The following is a 16,567-nucleotide window of genomic DNA, read 5'->3' as shown; positions in this document are numbered from 1 at the left end:
CCGAAGAAGACGAACGAAGGAGAGGAGTTGGTTTTCAATCCGAAAACCGTAAGGCAAGTTCTTTATTCTACACTTCTCCCTTTGATCTCATGTCCATAAATCTTTAGTATGACATTTGGGATTTGTAACGGAAAGAATAAATCTGTTTGCATGTATAAATCGGGCGAAAACAGAGATATATAAGTGTATGTATATTAGGGCTGCAACTCGGGTGGGCCTAACCCGAAATAACCCGAGCCCAGCCCGAAATTTTGTGAGCTTGGGCAATGTTTTCTAATTTTGGTTTGGGCCTGGGTTATATATTTTGAATCCGAATTCAATTCGGTCTGGGTTTGGGCTGGAATAGTTATGTATGGGCTAAGCTTGGGCTAAAGAATTTCTATATGGGTTGAACCTGAGATGCCTGCCCAACCCACCCGTGTTGCAGCCCTGATGTATATATAAGTGCATGTTTATATGATTTTGGTAAATCAATGGAATAGATTAATGTTATACTTGTTTTATACAGGTTAATTTACTTAGAATAAATTAATGGAAGCTTATGGGACATAGAAACATGTTTTAAGACCCTTGACGACAGATTTCAGGGCTAAGAACGGACCTCCCGAGCTGTTTTCCCAAAACAAGGCTCGAGCGCTATTTTATGGGGAATAACGCTCGAGCCCAGTACGGGTGTGCTCGAGCACTGATGGCCTATTTTGCCACGTGCGCATTCCGATTGGCTCCGAACTGATTTGTTAACGTCCCGAACGTATTATTAAGATTCGAGAACAGTGGCATTTGGTTTAAATGGCATGAAGCTTAATCATGCATGTTAAGATTATTGCAACTTAAATCACCAATTTCTTTTCTATAAGTTTGGTACTGTATGCATGTGTACAATAATGCAACTTAAATCCTCATGACTTAGTTTACTAATTTGGTACAGTTACTAGTGAAACATCATCTATTTTCAAAGATTATTGCGAATATTTAGTGTATAAAAAGTTTCACCTATACTTGTATAGAATTAGAGCAGTTTTTTCTTTTACATTCCCCGGTATAAAAGATGCAATGTTAAAAGAAACCAATTAGAAGCCCAATATGTATGTCAATAATTGTGAAAGCCATAAGAAACAAGGATCCATTACATTGACAAAGAATGACCTGCAATGTGTACATGACACCATACCTTCACATCTTTCAACTTGAAACCCTCTTAGAAAAGGGAATATATAACAAATTAGAATACACATCGTGCCAAGAACATCCAAACATCTCCAGAAGTTTCAAACTACCAAAAAAAAAGAAAAAAAAAAAAAAAAGAATAAGAGAAATTATTCCCCAGCAATCTAAGATCTTTCCAGATCATGATGTCACCGGAATGGCCTGATGAAGTTACCAAGTCGAAATAATCATATTTATAATACTACAATCAGAGACCTACATGAATTTGTTCAATCAGAGACCTAAGTTACTTCGAAGGTACAAAGTACTGTATAACGAAATTTAGCTGAAAACTTAACTGCATGTATCTATCTGTAAGAAAGTAACACAAATTACACCAAAAAATAATTGCTATTCTAAGAAATTCAAAAGAATAAAGTGCCTAAAAATGTTAAAACAGGTCTTGCAACATGTGCAAGCAATCTGGCATAATCACATTGAAGTGGACAAAATTAAAGATGAAAAAATGAATATACTTGACTTAATACAATTCATATTTTTATATAAGGAGTGAGTAATACATAGAAATGAGAGTACAGATGCTACTTGAAATTACCAAACAATCAACACAAAAGACTACATATAAGTAATAGAAGACAAAATTTGGAAGGAAAATAGTTTGCTAAAATACCTCTTTTATAGATCCCATAGCTCTGGAAATGACTGGAACATCTGTCAAAACAATGAGAATAAGGAATTAAAAGATATTGCATAATATAAAAATAATAATAGTAGGTCCTGTCAAATAGTAAATCAGTTTTATGATCAATAAAGCCAATTTATTAACACCATGAACGTACCCAATTGTATTTGCGACATTGAAACCATTTCAACACTGTATATTTATCAAGCAGGGGCAGAAACCTCAAGACAAAAAACAAGGAAAAAAGTACCAATGTAACTAATATTAAATACAAGGAGAGACAACCAAAAAAGATAAGCTGATACATAATGGAAATAATTAGCAACAAACAACGGAGAGGTTGGCATATCAGTCCCTTGAACACCCAACAGCAAAATCTAGACCACAAACAGCTAGTAAGCAAAATATTCATTCAACCACATTGTAAATCAGAAAAAAAATAAAAATAAAAATAATACATCAAAATATTTGGATAGTCAAATTAAATAAACCTGATGCAATGAAATCATGCGCAATAATATCCATTACATGCACCCCTTCAAATCTGCTCCTCCACATGTAAATAGTATGATAAAAGTTTTTCAGGGTGTGTATGCACCCAAGAACATCCATTACAATACCCCCAGCTAAAAACAAAAGAATCAAAAGTTAAAGTTATCCACCACTTGCCATCCTGCAAAAAAACAATTTATAAAAAGAAAGAGTAATCAGTATGTCTCTGAATGAATAAACCAGCCATAAAAGCACATGAAATCAAAAACTCAATTAAACTAATACGCACAGGAAGATTGAGATCAAAGAGAGACTCAACACTCAACTCCCCAAGTTTATAGGGGTCTTCTTCCAGTTCGGCTTTTAGCAGCATCCTGCAGTAAAGGTACGTGTGTTAAAAAATAAATATGATAAATGTGTTGCAAAATGAAAGAGGAGGCTGAACATTACCTTTCATTATTATTAGCTCGAAAATAGATAAGCCCCAATTCATGAAAAGTTTTTCCCACGGCGTCAGGAAAATCCTCAAACAGAATGTCCGAAATTACAATAATTTTTTCAAGCTACACAAAAAAGAATATAACAAACTAAGATTGCTATTTTAAAGTACTCAAGAGTAAAAGTTTACTTAGGAATTATCTACATCAATACGCTCATGTTTCTTAGACTTCTTCTGAGTCTGCTCCTCGTGAGAAAGTTGCTGAAGTTTTTTTTTCACCAAATGCTCGAATGAACATCTACTGAACTTGAGTATGCTTTTGGGTGCCAAATAGGGAGCATGCATTTTCGGTTTCTTTTCCTGCTGCGGTTGCTGAGGAGATCCTTGCTGCTGCTCTTGTCTTTTCCGTTTCTTTTGCTGCTGTTGCTGAGGAGCTCTTTGCTGCTGTTGTTGCTGAGGAGCTCTTTGTTCCGGTCGTCTTTGCATTTGCTGTTTTCGATACTGACTTCGACTTTGCTTTTTCTGTTCCCGTTGTTGTCTCAGTAGCCTTGTTCTTCCTGTTTTTGTAGCTTCTTCTCACTCTTCTCTTTCTTCTCTTGTCTGGCAGTACCACTCAAGACCTCGAGAAGTAACAAAAGATCGAAACCATTTGGACCCATCAAGATATCCTTTATGATTGATGTCTTTTCCATTCGGCTGATTTTTCTTATAAAATTGTACCTCTTCACACTATTGTAGAAGAGAGCGTGATTTTTTATAAAAAACCATAGGTCACTGGGAAACACAAAGAAAGGATTATCAAAAGTATAGCATTAGATTTGAGGCCCAATAAAAAATTGTATTAAAAATCACCTCATTATTTCTCTGGTATTGCACAGAGGCAGACAGATGTTGATAAACACACTATACAATTCAACAAAGGCAGGAGGTGGATTTGAGATTTTCTGTCCAGCCAACTGAACAATCTCTTGAAATTCAATAATCTCCATTCTCATCCGGTTTAAAGTGTCTGTGATTTAACTTTGTTAAGGAGCATTAAAAAAAACACAAAAAAACAAAAACAAAACAAACTAAGATAAGGGTTTACCATTACGGTGCTTAGGCTTTGTCAATTTGACATGAAAGTCTTCATCTACAAATATAGTTGACAGACTACCCTATAATATCCGTCTCTGATGAAAAACTTATCCAGACCTGCTACTATTCCTCTATCACAGAAAAACACGCACATTGACTAACCAACTCGAGTAAAACCAAACATTGAAGAGAAACAAACATATAAAACATCCAAACAACAAACAAACATATACACAATCACTGTCCAACTTGAGTAAATCCAAACATTAAAGAGAATCAAACACATAAAACATCCAAACCCACAAACAAACATATGCCATATGATCATATCACTGACCAAGTCCAGTAAATCCAAACTTTGAAGAGAAACAAACACATACCCAAATCTCTAACCAACTTCAGTAAATCCAAAAATTGAAGAGAAACAAGCATAAACAACTTGAGTAAATCCCAAACATTGAAGAATAACAAACATATATATATATGTATGTATATATAAATTCAAACCACAATATATGAGAAATAAACATATACCCAATCACTTTGATGAAGTTGTCTGATGGAGTCACAAAAACCACTTTTCCATCATCTCTTCTCCAAAGGCCACCTGCATTACATGTATTGATCCAGTCAACTATTCTCATGCCAGAAACACTCTCAAAGAAAAGATTAATACTCCCATTGTCCTCCCGCCGGAACATGACACATTTCAGAATATTGGGGTGGTCATAACGGTCAAGTCTATTTTTCAACCTCATGGCAGCAGCATTCTCCTCAAAGTTTTTAATGGATAACCCTTTACCCACTCCTCTCCCGACTCTATTCCTATTTATATCCCCCATGGGACATATTACAATAGCATACCCGTTTAGTCTGTGTGGCCTTTGCCTCTTGTACCAGAGATGAACATGATTCACCATTTCTTTGAGCCAGATAGAACAAAAATGGTGAATGGGGGGTTTTTGAGAGAAATAGCTGGTTGTGAAGGAGACGGCGGAGGAGAGTAGGGTTTGGAGAGTTCAGATTAAATTTTAAAATTTTGGTTTCCCCCTATTTTTTCAAACAAAAAAAATAGTACCTTTTTATTTGACTTTTTTATTTTATCGAACAATTTAATTGTTTGTATATGTTTTGAGATGATTTTCTTATTCTTTGTGAGTTGTTAAGCAGTGTTTTTATGAAACAATCTTATTTATTTCAATAAAGTAGTTGCATAAAATGAATGTCTTTTAATTCCAAATTTCTATTTTACCAACAAATTAATTGTTAGTACTCCCTCCCTTTGTCCCATATTAGATGTTTCTTTTGGGGAGTAAAACTGTTTAGGGGGACATGTAATTATTGCATTATCCCCTTTAAAAATTACAAAGTTACCCTTTCAATATTAAATATATATATATATATATATATATATATATATAATGAAGTTTGAATTTTTTTAAAAATTTTAAGGGTATCTTATGAAAAGATGTGAAATATGTTGTTTAAACTTGGTAAATGGACAAATATTTTGGGACAACCCAAAAAGAAAAGAAGGACAACTAAATTGGGACGGAAGGAATATATGTTTTGGGGTAATTTTCTTCTACTTTCTGAATTGTCAAAAGTAATTAATAACTATAATAATAATAATAGTATCTAGTCGGGAGGCTAAAACTAGAAACATTACTATATCTAGTTGAGTCTCTCTCTCAAGTTATATCAAGGTCAACCTCTTAACCTAAGTTGACATAATATCAAAGGCAACATCCTTTACTGTCAAAATTCAATGCTTCACTTAAATTAAGACAAATAAAATTGCTTGTCTTTCTTTTTTTTCCCCTCCCCCCTTTTTGGATTACAAGTGAGGTGTCATCATCTGTTGGACAATATTAATTTTTTACCTCTCAATAGACACAAGGGTAGTTTTGGTAAAGTAGTACTTTCTCACCTTTGTTCGGTTAGATGGGAAGTGAAATTGAAAGTCAAGCGAAATAAAATAAAATCAAGTTTTTAGTATGCATTCAACAAAAAATTTCAAGAAATTTGTTAGAAAAAATTATTTTGCTAGTTTGGAAAACATGAAAATAAAAAATAATAATAATAATAAAATAAAAATAAAAATAAAAACATGTAATGATTTACCTAAATTGTCCTTACTTTCATTAAATAAGATTATAAATAAATAAATAATCGTGTATTGAATAAATATTGTCTTTTTTATAAAATAAAAATAATATAAGAATCTACATAAATATTATCTTTTTTTTAAATAAAATAAAAAAATAAAAATAAATAAAAACATTATAAAAATCTAAATAAATAAGTTTGAAGGACATTTAGAGAGATATAGATTATTATACGTTCATTATACAAAATTTATGCATAAGCAAGTTATATTTTAGAGAGAGAAAAAAAAGGGGGTATAACTGTAAGTTCATGTAACTTTCTGGAAATAAAAAATTCATGTATTTTGTAGGAAAAATTAGATAGTTATGGGTTGTTATTTTTCCGCAAAAATTTTCTTTTCTTGCTATCCATACCAAGGTTTGCAGTCGTGGATGCATCTTTTTGATCTTGCACGTTAGATCCAAAAAGTATCGATGAATCTTTTCACAATATAATCTGATAAATATAGATTTTTAATGAATTTTCTAAGACTATCAAACACAAGTAATGACCTAATTATATATTGTACAATGTTAATTTTATTAAATGGAATGAAATCGTATTTATAATATCTTCAAATATTAAATACATTAAAATTTATTTCTTATATAACTGTTGGGGACTTGGGATGCGGGTGAAAGATGGCACAAACGATTGTATCTTGACTATAGTAATTTTTGAAAAATGATTTAATATAGTATTTAGGCAAACCTGATATCCTTATTATCCGTTACTAACGCCATTAAAATGAGTGTGAAATAATATTTTTATTCTCATTTTTTAATGACTTTTATTTTAAAACCAATATTGAACTGATGTTAAGTGACCAAAACATCTATTGCCACCTGTCACACATATACACACACTCATCAGCACGACCACCATCAACACCAACAGGTCAGGCTAATTTTCTTACAAATAAAAAAATTACTTTTAAACCAACTCATGTGATGTGTGATTTCTACAGTTGTATTCTTTTGTGCTATAGAAGGAAAGAGATTATAGCAAATAAAGGAACCGCTTAATTACACGATCGGATTAAACTCTCTCACCGATTCAAGCTGTTAGCGTCATTATATTTGCAAAATTGCAGAGCTCCAAGGTTGGTTCACAGCAACGAGAGTGGGCAATAAAACATGACTCGACTTTACTAAAAAAACCCATTTTAGCATGTACACTACAATTACATTGAGAAAGTGATTAGTACAAAATTTCATTGGTATCTTTCAACAAAAGTTGGTGAAAGAGCTTTGCTGGGATGGAATGCCAAGGGAATCTGCTCAATGATCACAATAAAAAGATGTAACGTATAGATAAAGAAGTGAAAAAGTTCTTTAAAAAACTACTGTAATCTAATCAATTTAAGAGGAACTTTAATTTGCTATCATTGATAAATGGAGTTTCTTTGGCAGAGGACTATTCCGGCAAGTTCAAGTCGAAATCCTGGTGGTTGTGAGTGGAGTCCTCGCTCTCAAACGACGCCATGGTTCCACCGGATCCGGCATTCCTGCTACAACAAACTGATAGAATCAAACAAAGAAACCGAAGTTGGATGCGAACGGAAAAACCAAATCGGAGGTGTGATTTGAAGAGAAAACGAGGAAAAACCGCGATATAATCTGTTGAAAACATTATATATATAGGCGCGCGCGCACACATATATATATAATTGTAAATTTGCAAAACATTTAGGGATAGTTTAGTCTTTTAGTATATTTCTTTAGGTTAATTTTTTTTTTTGACAAAGTCGAAGGTTTTTAAGTCATTTTATATAATGTCAGATGTTTAAAGATGATAGTTGGGGTATGAGTGAAAAACGGAACATATATTTATAACATGAGTGATAGTAATTTTGAAAAGTTATTTTAAAGTTAAATTAACCCTTTTATTCAACTCTCTTTGTGGCTTGGGCTAGCTAAATAGTTTGGGACCCACGAAAATGGTCTTGAGCCTGTTAGACAATCAAAGTTAAATCCGTGACCCAAATTTGTGGTGAGTCCAATTTACCATTGGTATAAAATTTCAAAGTCAGAACACAGGTTTTCTTTTGTTCGGCTTCCCTTTTTATGCACATTACCCTTTTGAATTTTTTAAGTAATTTATTTATTTATTTATTTATTTATTTATTTTAAATTTCACATCAATGACCAAACCTTTTTCCTCGAGTAAACTATTGAGGAGATTTGTGTATTTTTACCTAATTAGGACAATGTAATTTTATCCAATATTCTAGAACCTTCTCACTCTCTGGAGTATTCCACAACTGCACGATTCGGGAAGATTCTAGAACTTCTATTATATTCTACTCTTCTATTGTCATGGAGAGGCCTCCTCAGCGTACACATGTGCCTACAAGGCATAACCTCCCTACAATGAGGCGGGGTGTGACACTTGAATTGCACCCAGAAGTCTAAGATGGAAATACATCAAGGAATACAGTGAACTGATTAATAGAATTTAAATTACCCCTTAGGCCCTTAACCAAGTAATCCTGTATCTCTTTAAACTTTTTAATTGTAAGCAAACTGACAAAAAATAAATTCATATAAACAGTCCAAAATAGTTGGAAAATAGCTCTGTTGAGTTGAGAATAAAGTTATTTCGACATAGACGGTCAAAATAATGACAATTTGCGACAAGTGATGGGAAGTCACGAGTCAGTACTATTCTTGTCTCTTTTTGGTTTCATTTTTATTTTTTATTTTTTATTAATTCAGTCTTCATCTTCATAATTTTTTAGCAAAACATGCCCTAAAGAGGTAGAAAATTAGAATTATCCATGGAGAAATTTTTTGTTCCTTCTTGTATTCAACAATCTTTGGGTGCAAAAATGTAGTATTTGTTTTTTTAATTTATTTAGCCTATGTAGTAGATATTGATCTAGTCATATTTTGCTCTGACAAGTACACTGCTACGTTATATCAATATATGTCTATCAATCTTCTACCGTGACCAATTCTATTCAATGTTTCTATTTTTGTATTCTTATAGCAAATTCCAACAGCGTTCCATAAGCATTTTGATGGAGTTTTACGTGCCAAGTCTGTCATATTCCATATGCTTGCATACATCAAACCCAAAAAGGGGCAGGATACAGACATGGAAATATATATATATATATATGAAAATATAAACTTTCAATAATTTTCTAATTTTTGTACTAAGATTGCAAATATGGAGGATAAAACTATTCAAAGTATTAAAGATTTCAATTTATATCTACAAAAGCTTCCGTGTTATATTTTTCATACGATGACCATGTGTATGATTTAAATTTTTCTTGAAGAAAACAAAGCTTGAACACCTTTTGGAGTGTGTTCATCTTGTTTTGATGACTGTCGGACAGAAGCCTTTTTAAGACGTGTTTGTTACATATATCTTGTGTTTGGAAACATTGTATGGGAAATCCTAAATTATGAAATTTATTTATTTATTTTTATCACGGACACATTCATGAAGTACTAAAAACATCTACGATCTCTACAAACAGTGTACCACAGAAACAAAGCATCAGAATAAAAAGGGCTTTCTATTTAAGAAGGTGGGTTAGAGATCAGCACCCTGCTTGTGAAGTGAAAGAGCCATGAAGGCAGCAAACTAATGTCTAAGCATAAATGGTCGAGACAACATACAGCCCCTAAAAAACTTCAGAAGCCATATGCATTCCTACAAAAGAAGTTGATATCAATGACTTAAGTATGTTAATATGTTTCTGTTAGGAATAAGAGTCATATGCTGGCAATTTCCTATTTGCTGTACAGACCTTAAGAAAAAAAAAAAAAAAAAAGGCTTCAAACCAAGGGAAGGGATGTTTTCACATGCCACAATTAGGACTTTGAAGTACAGTACAGACTGTACCGGAGTGGTTCATCGTAAAAAGAACAACAATGGGTTGTAGCATTTCCTATTGATTTGTCTAGGGGAGGTGCAAGAAGCTTTCTCGTCTAAAGGCAGGGGTGAGATTTCTCACCATACAATGACCACAACAAACGGAGGAGAGAAGGAGGTCAAAGTCGCGAGTCACGTGTTTACAACCACAAAAGATGATGAAAATACAGCTCAATGAAGAACATGCCGCAAATATCTCAAGACTCGGTCACATATCTAGGTTGAGGTAAGTTGAGACCACAAAGACCAACTATGTATGATCTATAAAAGGCTCAAAATACTATTTTAATCATGTTTATCAAAAACTGGGATTTTTTGTAAAATGATTTCCCAATGTGCTTCAATTAACTGGTCGACTGATGGAGCAACTTCGCAGTAGGTATCTAACACTGCCTCGATCAATCGAGCTCTCAAAACAGATTTCTAAAACGATTCAACCTACCAAAAAGTATGGGCTACCTATATTGGCTATAAATAGGGCGTTTTAGTCGATCTAAGGTATGATTTTAAGACTCTAATCATATAAAGAGAAAATCCTTGTGTGAGAAATTTCCAATTACTAAATCAAGGGTTCCAATAGACACCACCATATGTGATTGAGTATTCATCAATGAGCAATTCACCAGCATATCGAGACATTCAAGTCAACCAATCAAATTCAGAAGGAAAGACAAACAAAGAAGAAACGACTGAAGAGGAAATGACTCTACTACATGCATAAAAGACATACCTCTTTTCCAAAATGCTGAAAAACTGCAAAAAGGCTTCCAATATACTAGTGACCGAGGGGGTATGGAGGATATTTCAAGGTTCGTAGGCAGCTAACCCTACAATAAGATTAAGACACACTATAAACCAAAAGAAAACAAAAATAACAAAAACTAAAAAACAAAAAACAAAAAAACGAAAGAAAGAAAAGTGAACATTACCTGACATAATTAAGATTTACATCATAAAAATTCGCCACCATTTCAAAGAAATATTTCAGAACAAACTCTGGCATATTCCGAAAAAGCAATTCTTCAATTTGGAGAAAATTCCAACCAATCCCAAGCCGCCCAAAAAAAAAAAAAAATAAATAAATAAACAAAAACTAAGAATATGGCATCATAGTAGTCATAAACAGAAATTGGGTATTTACCAAATGTTCATACACATTCCTTTGGAATATGAGAGCGGCCCAAGGTCCCAAATACATGGGATCTGTACTGCCATCTTCGGTACCATGTACTAGGATTTTATATAGCTGTTGTTCTCCTTGCACTGCAATGTGCGAGTCGATCATATATGTCCACCTCCCGATCAAGGAAATTCTCCTAATGATACCATACTGCACCTTTAGCATCGTGAATGTTTTTCACACAACATAGCATCTCTTCTCGCTATTATAAAACAATGGATTTGTCCTCTTAAAGAGCCACATAAATAAAATGTTATTATAAATATTATTGAAAAAAATGAACCAAACAAGAAATGAATGAATAATCTTACTTCAACTCCTCCACTGTCTGGCATCGGCTGATGTAACGAGATACCAATTCATCGAATAAAAACATGACACCAGGCCGAGGATATCCCATACCAGGGAATCTGCTTGCAGCCAACTCAACCAAATCTCTAAATTGGATTAAATCATTCCTTAATGCAAGAAACTGATCTGTAATATTAAAAAAATACATTAATATTACAGATTAATATTACAGATCAATTTTTTACATGATGAATTAGAAAATGGCTAACGAGAAATCCTCTCATGCTAGGATAATTGTCTTATATATCTTCCTCATCAAGCAATCCAAATTCCAATTCAAAAAAATTCAGAATAAGCAAACTCAATGTAATATCATGAGGGGGTAGAATTGAAAGAGGGATGTTATGCTGGATGGGGGATTGACTCAAAGATATAAACAGTTAAGATCTGAAATATTTAAGGGATTTGTCTTTGTTGATTTGGGGACTCTATTCAGACATTATTCGACAATCATGTGTCAAGTATTGGTAACTATAGAGTAAGTGAAAGCATACACAAAATGGGGTGCACAGAATTTATTTTTTATTTTTTATTTTTATTTATGGTAATCTGTTATGGTTCTACTAAAAAAACCTACTATGATTTCACTTCAGACCAAAACTAAACAAGTGAAATCTCCCAAAGGAAGGAGGACATAAATTACCAAATGTAGTTCATACGGCAGCTTTATGTCTCACATAATTGACTCTACAAATGACTTGAATAGAATAGTGACACTAGAAAGCACACACACATATATATAATAACTTTGGGGAGAATTTAAATTACCCTCTTCTGGAAAAGTCAAAGGTGTGGTCAGCTTAGCTTCCCCTTCTTCTGAAATTGATATGCTCTTCTAGAGTGCCTCCGTAGTATGAGTATCCTCTTTCTCAATAAATTGTTCTAAACCTTCAATTATTCCCCTGTAAATTCAAACCAATGAATATAACCAACATTAGCTGATGTATTGTAATGATTGTGAAACCTAAAAAGGGTTAGAGTCACTTACTGGAATGCACGCAGAAGATTTTCTGAGGGAGCTACAACTTGCCATTTGCCAGGTCTAGCATCCGTCACCCAAAGGTCTTCAACCGCTTGATTGTGTAATTATGGATTACAGATCAATTTATTACATGATGGTTATAAAGTGGCTAATGTAAAGCAAAGTAGATAAATCTCAGGCAAAATGTGAGTTTCTTGCCGAAAGAATATATATATTTATATGGGCAAAGTGAGAATAACATTCCTAATATTTAAAATTTGGAGAAATATCTCCCCTAAAGTTTTTTTTTTGGTATATAAGTGCGTTAAGTTTGAAATGAGATGCTACAAGTATGCCTTGTAGACATGAAGGAAACTCCCTATATATGTGCTATATATGTGCATCCCTGCTCAGATAGGGCTAAATTTTGGTCGCTTTTTCAAGTCTTTTTAATGGTGGAAATTACAAAAGTCAATTCAAAATAAAGATATACACGGTTGCAAAGAATGGAAATATTGAAATTAAAATTAGTGAAATTGAAGAAAAAAAATTTAGAAAATTGAACTATTTTTTTTTTTTCAATTACACCAACTTTAATTCATGTAGCGAAATACACCTTAATAATCAACCTCATGTCTATGAGAAGGCAGCTATAAACAGAGCCCACAACCCCTATCCATCCTCCAACCAATAGGACCAAAGAAGAGAAACAAAAAAATAAAAAAAGTGATGTTCAACCCATCTGAGCAGGTCAAAAGAAAAAGTGAAAGTGTTCAAAATGCTTGGATTATGGACATAATACAAGAACTTGCAAAGCTGCAGAGCGAGTAGTTGTTGAGAAAAGTCCACCAAAGAGCCAAAGAGTTAAGGTATTTCATAATATTTCACAAGTTATTCCAAATTTTTAACTTGCATACAGTTTAATTGGTTAGGGATAACAGTTTAACTTGCGTTAATTTGTGTTGAGGATCTGTAATGATAACTAAAATATATTGGTACTCCTCCGGTGCAAGGCAGATGCAGCCTCATCTTCAGTGGGCAACACACTAGTCATTAATTTTTTTATTATAAGACATTTTATATGAGCAAAAATTTAAAATTAAGTTAAACAAATAAATCATATATATACCTTTTCCGAAACTACTCATGCCATTAATTGACCTCGTATAAGAAATAAACCCTGTCACATCAAAAATTTATTCAGAGTTAACAAGCAATAATCATAAATAACATAGACTTTGCAAATTAATAACAAAAACATTTCAAGCTAACTGAGATAGATGGACTAAATGAACTTATAAATAAATAAATAATCAGTCAGTTAAGGTTTGGAGTTGAGAAATGTTAGAATCACAAAATAAAGGTTACAAAGGCAAATATGAAATCATGTGGAATTGAAGAAGGTTACTAATAAAAATGTATATGCCAACAAATTAAGAAAAAGAGAGATTAATTAATTTTGTGTAATACATACCATATCGCATGTAACAAACAGAAGAGAGAAAATGCTTATAAAATGGAGATATGATTATGCAATAAAATCATATTAAAAAAGAAAAAGAAAAAGAAAAAAAGAACTAGAAGGCATGGAAGAAGATATACTTACCGGTTGAACATGATGATGGACATGATGATGGAGAGAGAAAGCAAATGAATGATTGAACAAGTGAACCACACTCATTTGATCAGAAGGTGAAAAACACAAGGGGGCTTGGAGAGCGAAAGTTTTAGAGAGAGAAAGGGCGGTAGCCACGGAAGAATGCTTTCGTTGATGGTTTTCCCACCAAGTTTTAGAGAGAGAAAGAGGGTCTGAAAGTGGGGAAATGGTGGGTATTTTAAAGTAGGATCATGCACACGGTTCGGTTCTGTACGGTTCCTGCCGGAACCGGAACCGCCATGTATGGAACCGAACCGGGTTCGGTTCCGGTTCTGTTAACGATTCCTCACTTGGTTACTTTTTCCCTTGTTCCTTTACCGATCGGAGAAGGCTGAGAAGCTGTCTAGAAGATCGGAGAAGGCTGATAATTGGTTTCTCCAATTATCCACAAATGTTAATGATGGTGAAAAATATAAATCGAAGAAATCTCATTGTCATTCTTAAAATTGAAAATTTAAATCTGAGTATAGTGATTTATTTTCTCAAAAGTTTGATCTATTTAATTCTTTATGTGTTTGAGAAGAGTTAATAAAATATGCAAGGGTTGCCCTTTTTTTAACTTTATTCATTAAAAAAAGACGGGTCTGCGTGGTCCACAATTTATACAATTCGAAAAAGTTAGACTATTTTGGACCTTATCAAGTACACTAATTTAGATTGTTCAAATCTAATTTTTATTTTATAAAAGTTAAATGTGTGCATTTATTTTATTTTATTTTTTAAAATAATTTAATAAAATATGTTTATTTCTTTAAAGAAGATCAGCCTAGTTACTTAACCCGAAAAGGAAAACAAAATAATAATTAGTATAATCATTAATTTAGAAGGAGTCCCACATGATTTCTACCATTGAATAAGTTGGATAAGATTGTTCAAAACATCTTTATCTTTGTGTTTGGCTCACAAAGTGGTCTGAGGTCGCTAGCCAATGAATGGCTGACCTAGAACGCGGGCGTGCCAGAGTCCTGATGGACTCGAATATTTCTTGCCAAACTATTCCTATTGGGTCGAGTCACCGACCTAAGGTGATTCAGGCGAGAGTTGGAGAGTAGGAATGACCTTCTCCTTAAGGTTGCTATTGCCTTTAAGAAAGGACTTTAAACATTTAAAATGAGTATCAATTAGAAACAACTTAAACTGAACAATAAATATACCTGAATCTGCAAACCTTTCTTCATTGAACTTGACTGATTACAATGATGAATGAATTACAAACTCTTGATTGAAATGGAAACTAAAGTACTGAATGCTGAAAGATAACTAAGTACTAAACTGATAGTGCTAAGCTGAACTTGCTGAAATAAAAGCTAAGTAATAAACTGAACTTGATGAAATAAAAGCTAAGTGCTAAGTGATATGAATGCTAAAGGTTGAACTTCAGAAATGGTCTTGGACCTCTTCTTTGTGAAGCTTGAGTGGGTATTTATAGAGGTTTCCACCTGGTATTGTCCCTTTCAACCGTTTCTCTAGAAATTGATTGGTTGTAAACTGAAAGTGACCCTTCCTAACCCCCTTGTTGAGCTGGTCAGGTTGACTGACTTTCATATCCTTCTATAAGCAAATTAAAGTATGTCTGACATAGTATTTTTAACTAAGTGGTGCCTTGTCTTTCATGCTTGATGATTTTGGTCTTCAAGCTATTTTCAGCTCCCTGCACCTGTCATGTCTGGCTTGATTTGTACATTAGCCTGAAGACATCTGATTACTGACGATTCTGACTCTCCTCATCAGATGTAGGTGAGAACCTTCCAATTGTAGTTCTGAACTTCTGATATTGTCAAGTTGTCCTTTTCTATTTCAAGCTCTTTTCACGTTTCCAGACCTGACTTGTTGGATTCTTAAATCATTGGGATTCCAGCTGATCTTCATTTGAAGTACCCCAAAGATTCTTCAAGTGATTATGACCCGAGACCCCTAATCATAACCATATTTGGTCATGAGTCTTGATCATGGCTGGTTATGAGTCTTTGGAGAGACTCATGATCATGACCATTAAGACTGAAAGTCATAACCATATTGACTGAGAAGGTTTTGGCCTAAACTCATGATCATGGGACTGAGACTCTTATGACCATAGTGACTGAGAAGATTTTGGCCTAAACTCATGATCATGACCATTGAGACTGAAAGTCATAAGGTTTTGGCCTAAACTCATGATCATGACCATTGAGACTGAAAGTCATAACCATACTGACTGAGAAGGTTTTGGCCTAAACTCATGACCATGGGACTGAGACTCTTATGACCACAGTGACTGAGAAGATTTTGGCCTAAACTCATGATCATGACCATTGAGACTGAAAGTCATAACCATACTGACTGAGAAAGTTTTGGCCTAAACTCATGATCATGATCGTTAAGACTGAGAGTCCCAATTGTGACTGGTTATAAGCTCAAAACCTCATCTCAGCTTTAATGGCCTAAAAAATCCACTCTTCTTAATTCCCAACCTTAAACTTGATCACCCTGATTAGAAATTAATCTTTCACCCTAATGATCATAGGTTGACCCAAGGTTCGGACCTC

The 16,567-nt window shown here is 33.7% G+C and overlaps 1 protein-coding gene and 1 long non-coding RNA gene across 14 annotated transcripts; both read right to left on the bottom strand.

Annotated features, from left to right (window-relative positions):
• Positions 1-1,178: 1,178 nt before the first annotated feature.
• On the bottom strand, positions 1,179-5,226 carry LOC132266995 (uncharacterized). Of its 4 annotated transcripts, none has more exons than XR_009468798.1 (8): positions 4,392-5,226; positions 3,868-3,988; positions 3,633-3,789; positions 2,792-3,554; positions 2,631-2,715; positions 2,007-2,522; positions 1,838-1,878; positions 1,179-1,422 (listed from the first exon to the last, which is right to left on the bottom strand). XR_009468798.1 is itself a non-coding variant. In XM_059768029.1 (8 exons), the coding sequence occupies exons 4-7, from the start codon at positions 3,264-3,266 to the stop codon at positions 2,388-2,390; spliced, it is 615 nt and encodes a 204-aa protein (XP_059624012.1). In that variant the 5' UTR covers positions 3,267-3,554; positions 3,633-3,789; positions 3,868-3,988; positions 4,392-5,212; the 3' UTR covers positions 1,179-1,878; positions 2,341-2,387. The 4 variants fall into 4 exon arrangements, 1 of the variants encoding a protein (XP_059624012.1); XR_009468797.1 differs by having other exon boundaries at positions 1,179-1,878; positions 2,661-2,715; positions 2,792-2,904; positions 2,985-3,554; positions 4,392-5,221; XR_009468796.1 differs by having other exon boundaries at positions 1,179-1,878; positions 2,792-2,904; positions 2,985-3,554; positions 4,392-5,212.
• Positions 5,227-7,130: 1,904 nt separating this feature from the next.
• LOC132266996 (uncharacterized) lies at positions 7,131-14,388 on the bottom strand. Of its 10 annotated transcripts, none has more exons than XR_009468801.1 (9): positions 13,992-14,388; positions 13,515-13,565; positions 12,413-13,431; positions 12,193-12,326; positions 11,385-11,550; positions 11,035-11,301; positions 10,823-10,913; positions 10,624-10,720; positions 7,131-7,525 (listed from the first exon to the last, which is right to left on the bottom strand). It is a non-coding gene; the product is annotated as an uncharacterized LOC132266996 (long non-coding RNA). The 10 variants fall into 10 exon arrangements; XR_009468802.1 differs by having other exon boundaries at positions 12,413-12,497; XR_009468807.1 differs by having other exon boundaries at positions 12,413-12,488.
• Between the last annotated feature and the right edge of the window lie 2,179 nt (positions 14,389-16,567).

The sequence above is a fragment of the Cornus florida genome, unplaced genomic scaffold (genome assembly GCF_030987335.1).
Source record: "Cornus florida cultivar Cherokee Brave unplaced genomic scaffold, ASM3098733v1 CherokeeBrave_3.0.0_Hap2_Chr07, whole genome shotgun sequence".
In the NCBI taxonomy this organism is placed as follows: Eukaryota; Viridiplantae; Streptophyta; class Magnoliopsida; order Cornales; family Cornaceae; genus Cornus; species Cornus florida.
The sequence above is the reverse complement of the archived record's forward strand: the minus strand, read 5'-3'. Positions and strand labels throughout refer to the sequence as shown.

Excerpts from the sequence above, each read along its gene's own strand:
- LOC132266995 (XM_059768029.1), bottom strand. The coding sequence starts at position 3,266 with ATGCAAAGACGACCGGAACAAAGAGCTCCTCAGCAACAACAGCAGCAA. Across the intron at positions 2,905-2,984 it reads AGAAACATGAGCGTATTGAT|CTTGAAAAAATTATTGTAAT; the intron begins GTAGATAATTCC and ends TTTTTTGTGTAG. Across the intron at positions 2,523-2,630 it reads TCTTTGATCTCAATCTTCCT|GATGGCAAGTGGTGGATAAC; the intron begins GTGCGTATTAGT and ends GTTTTTTTGCAG.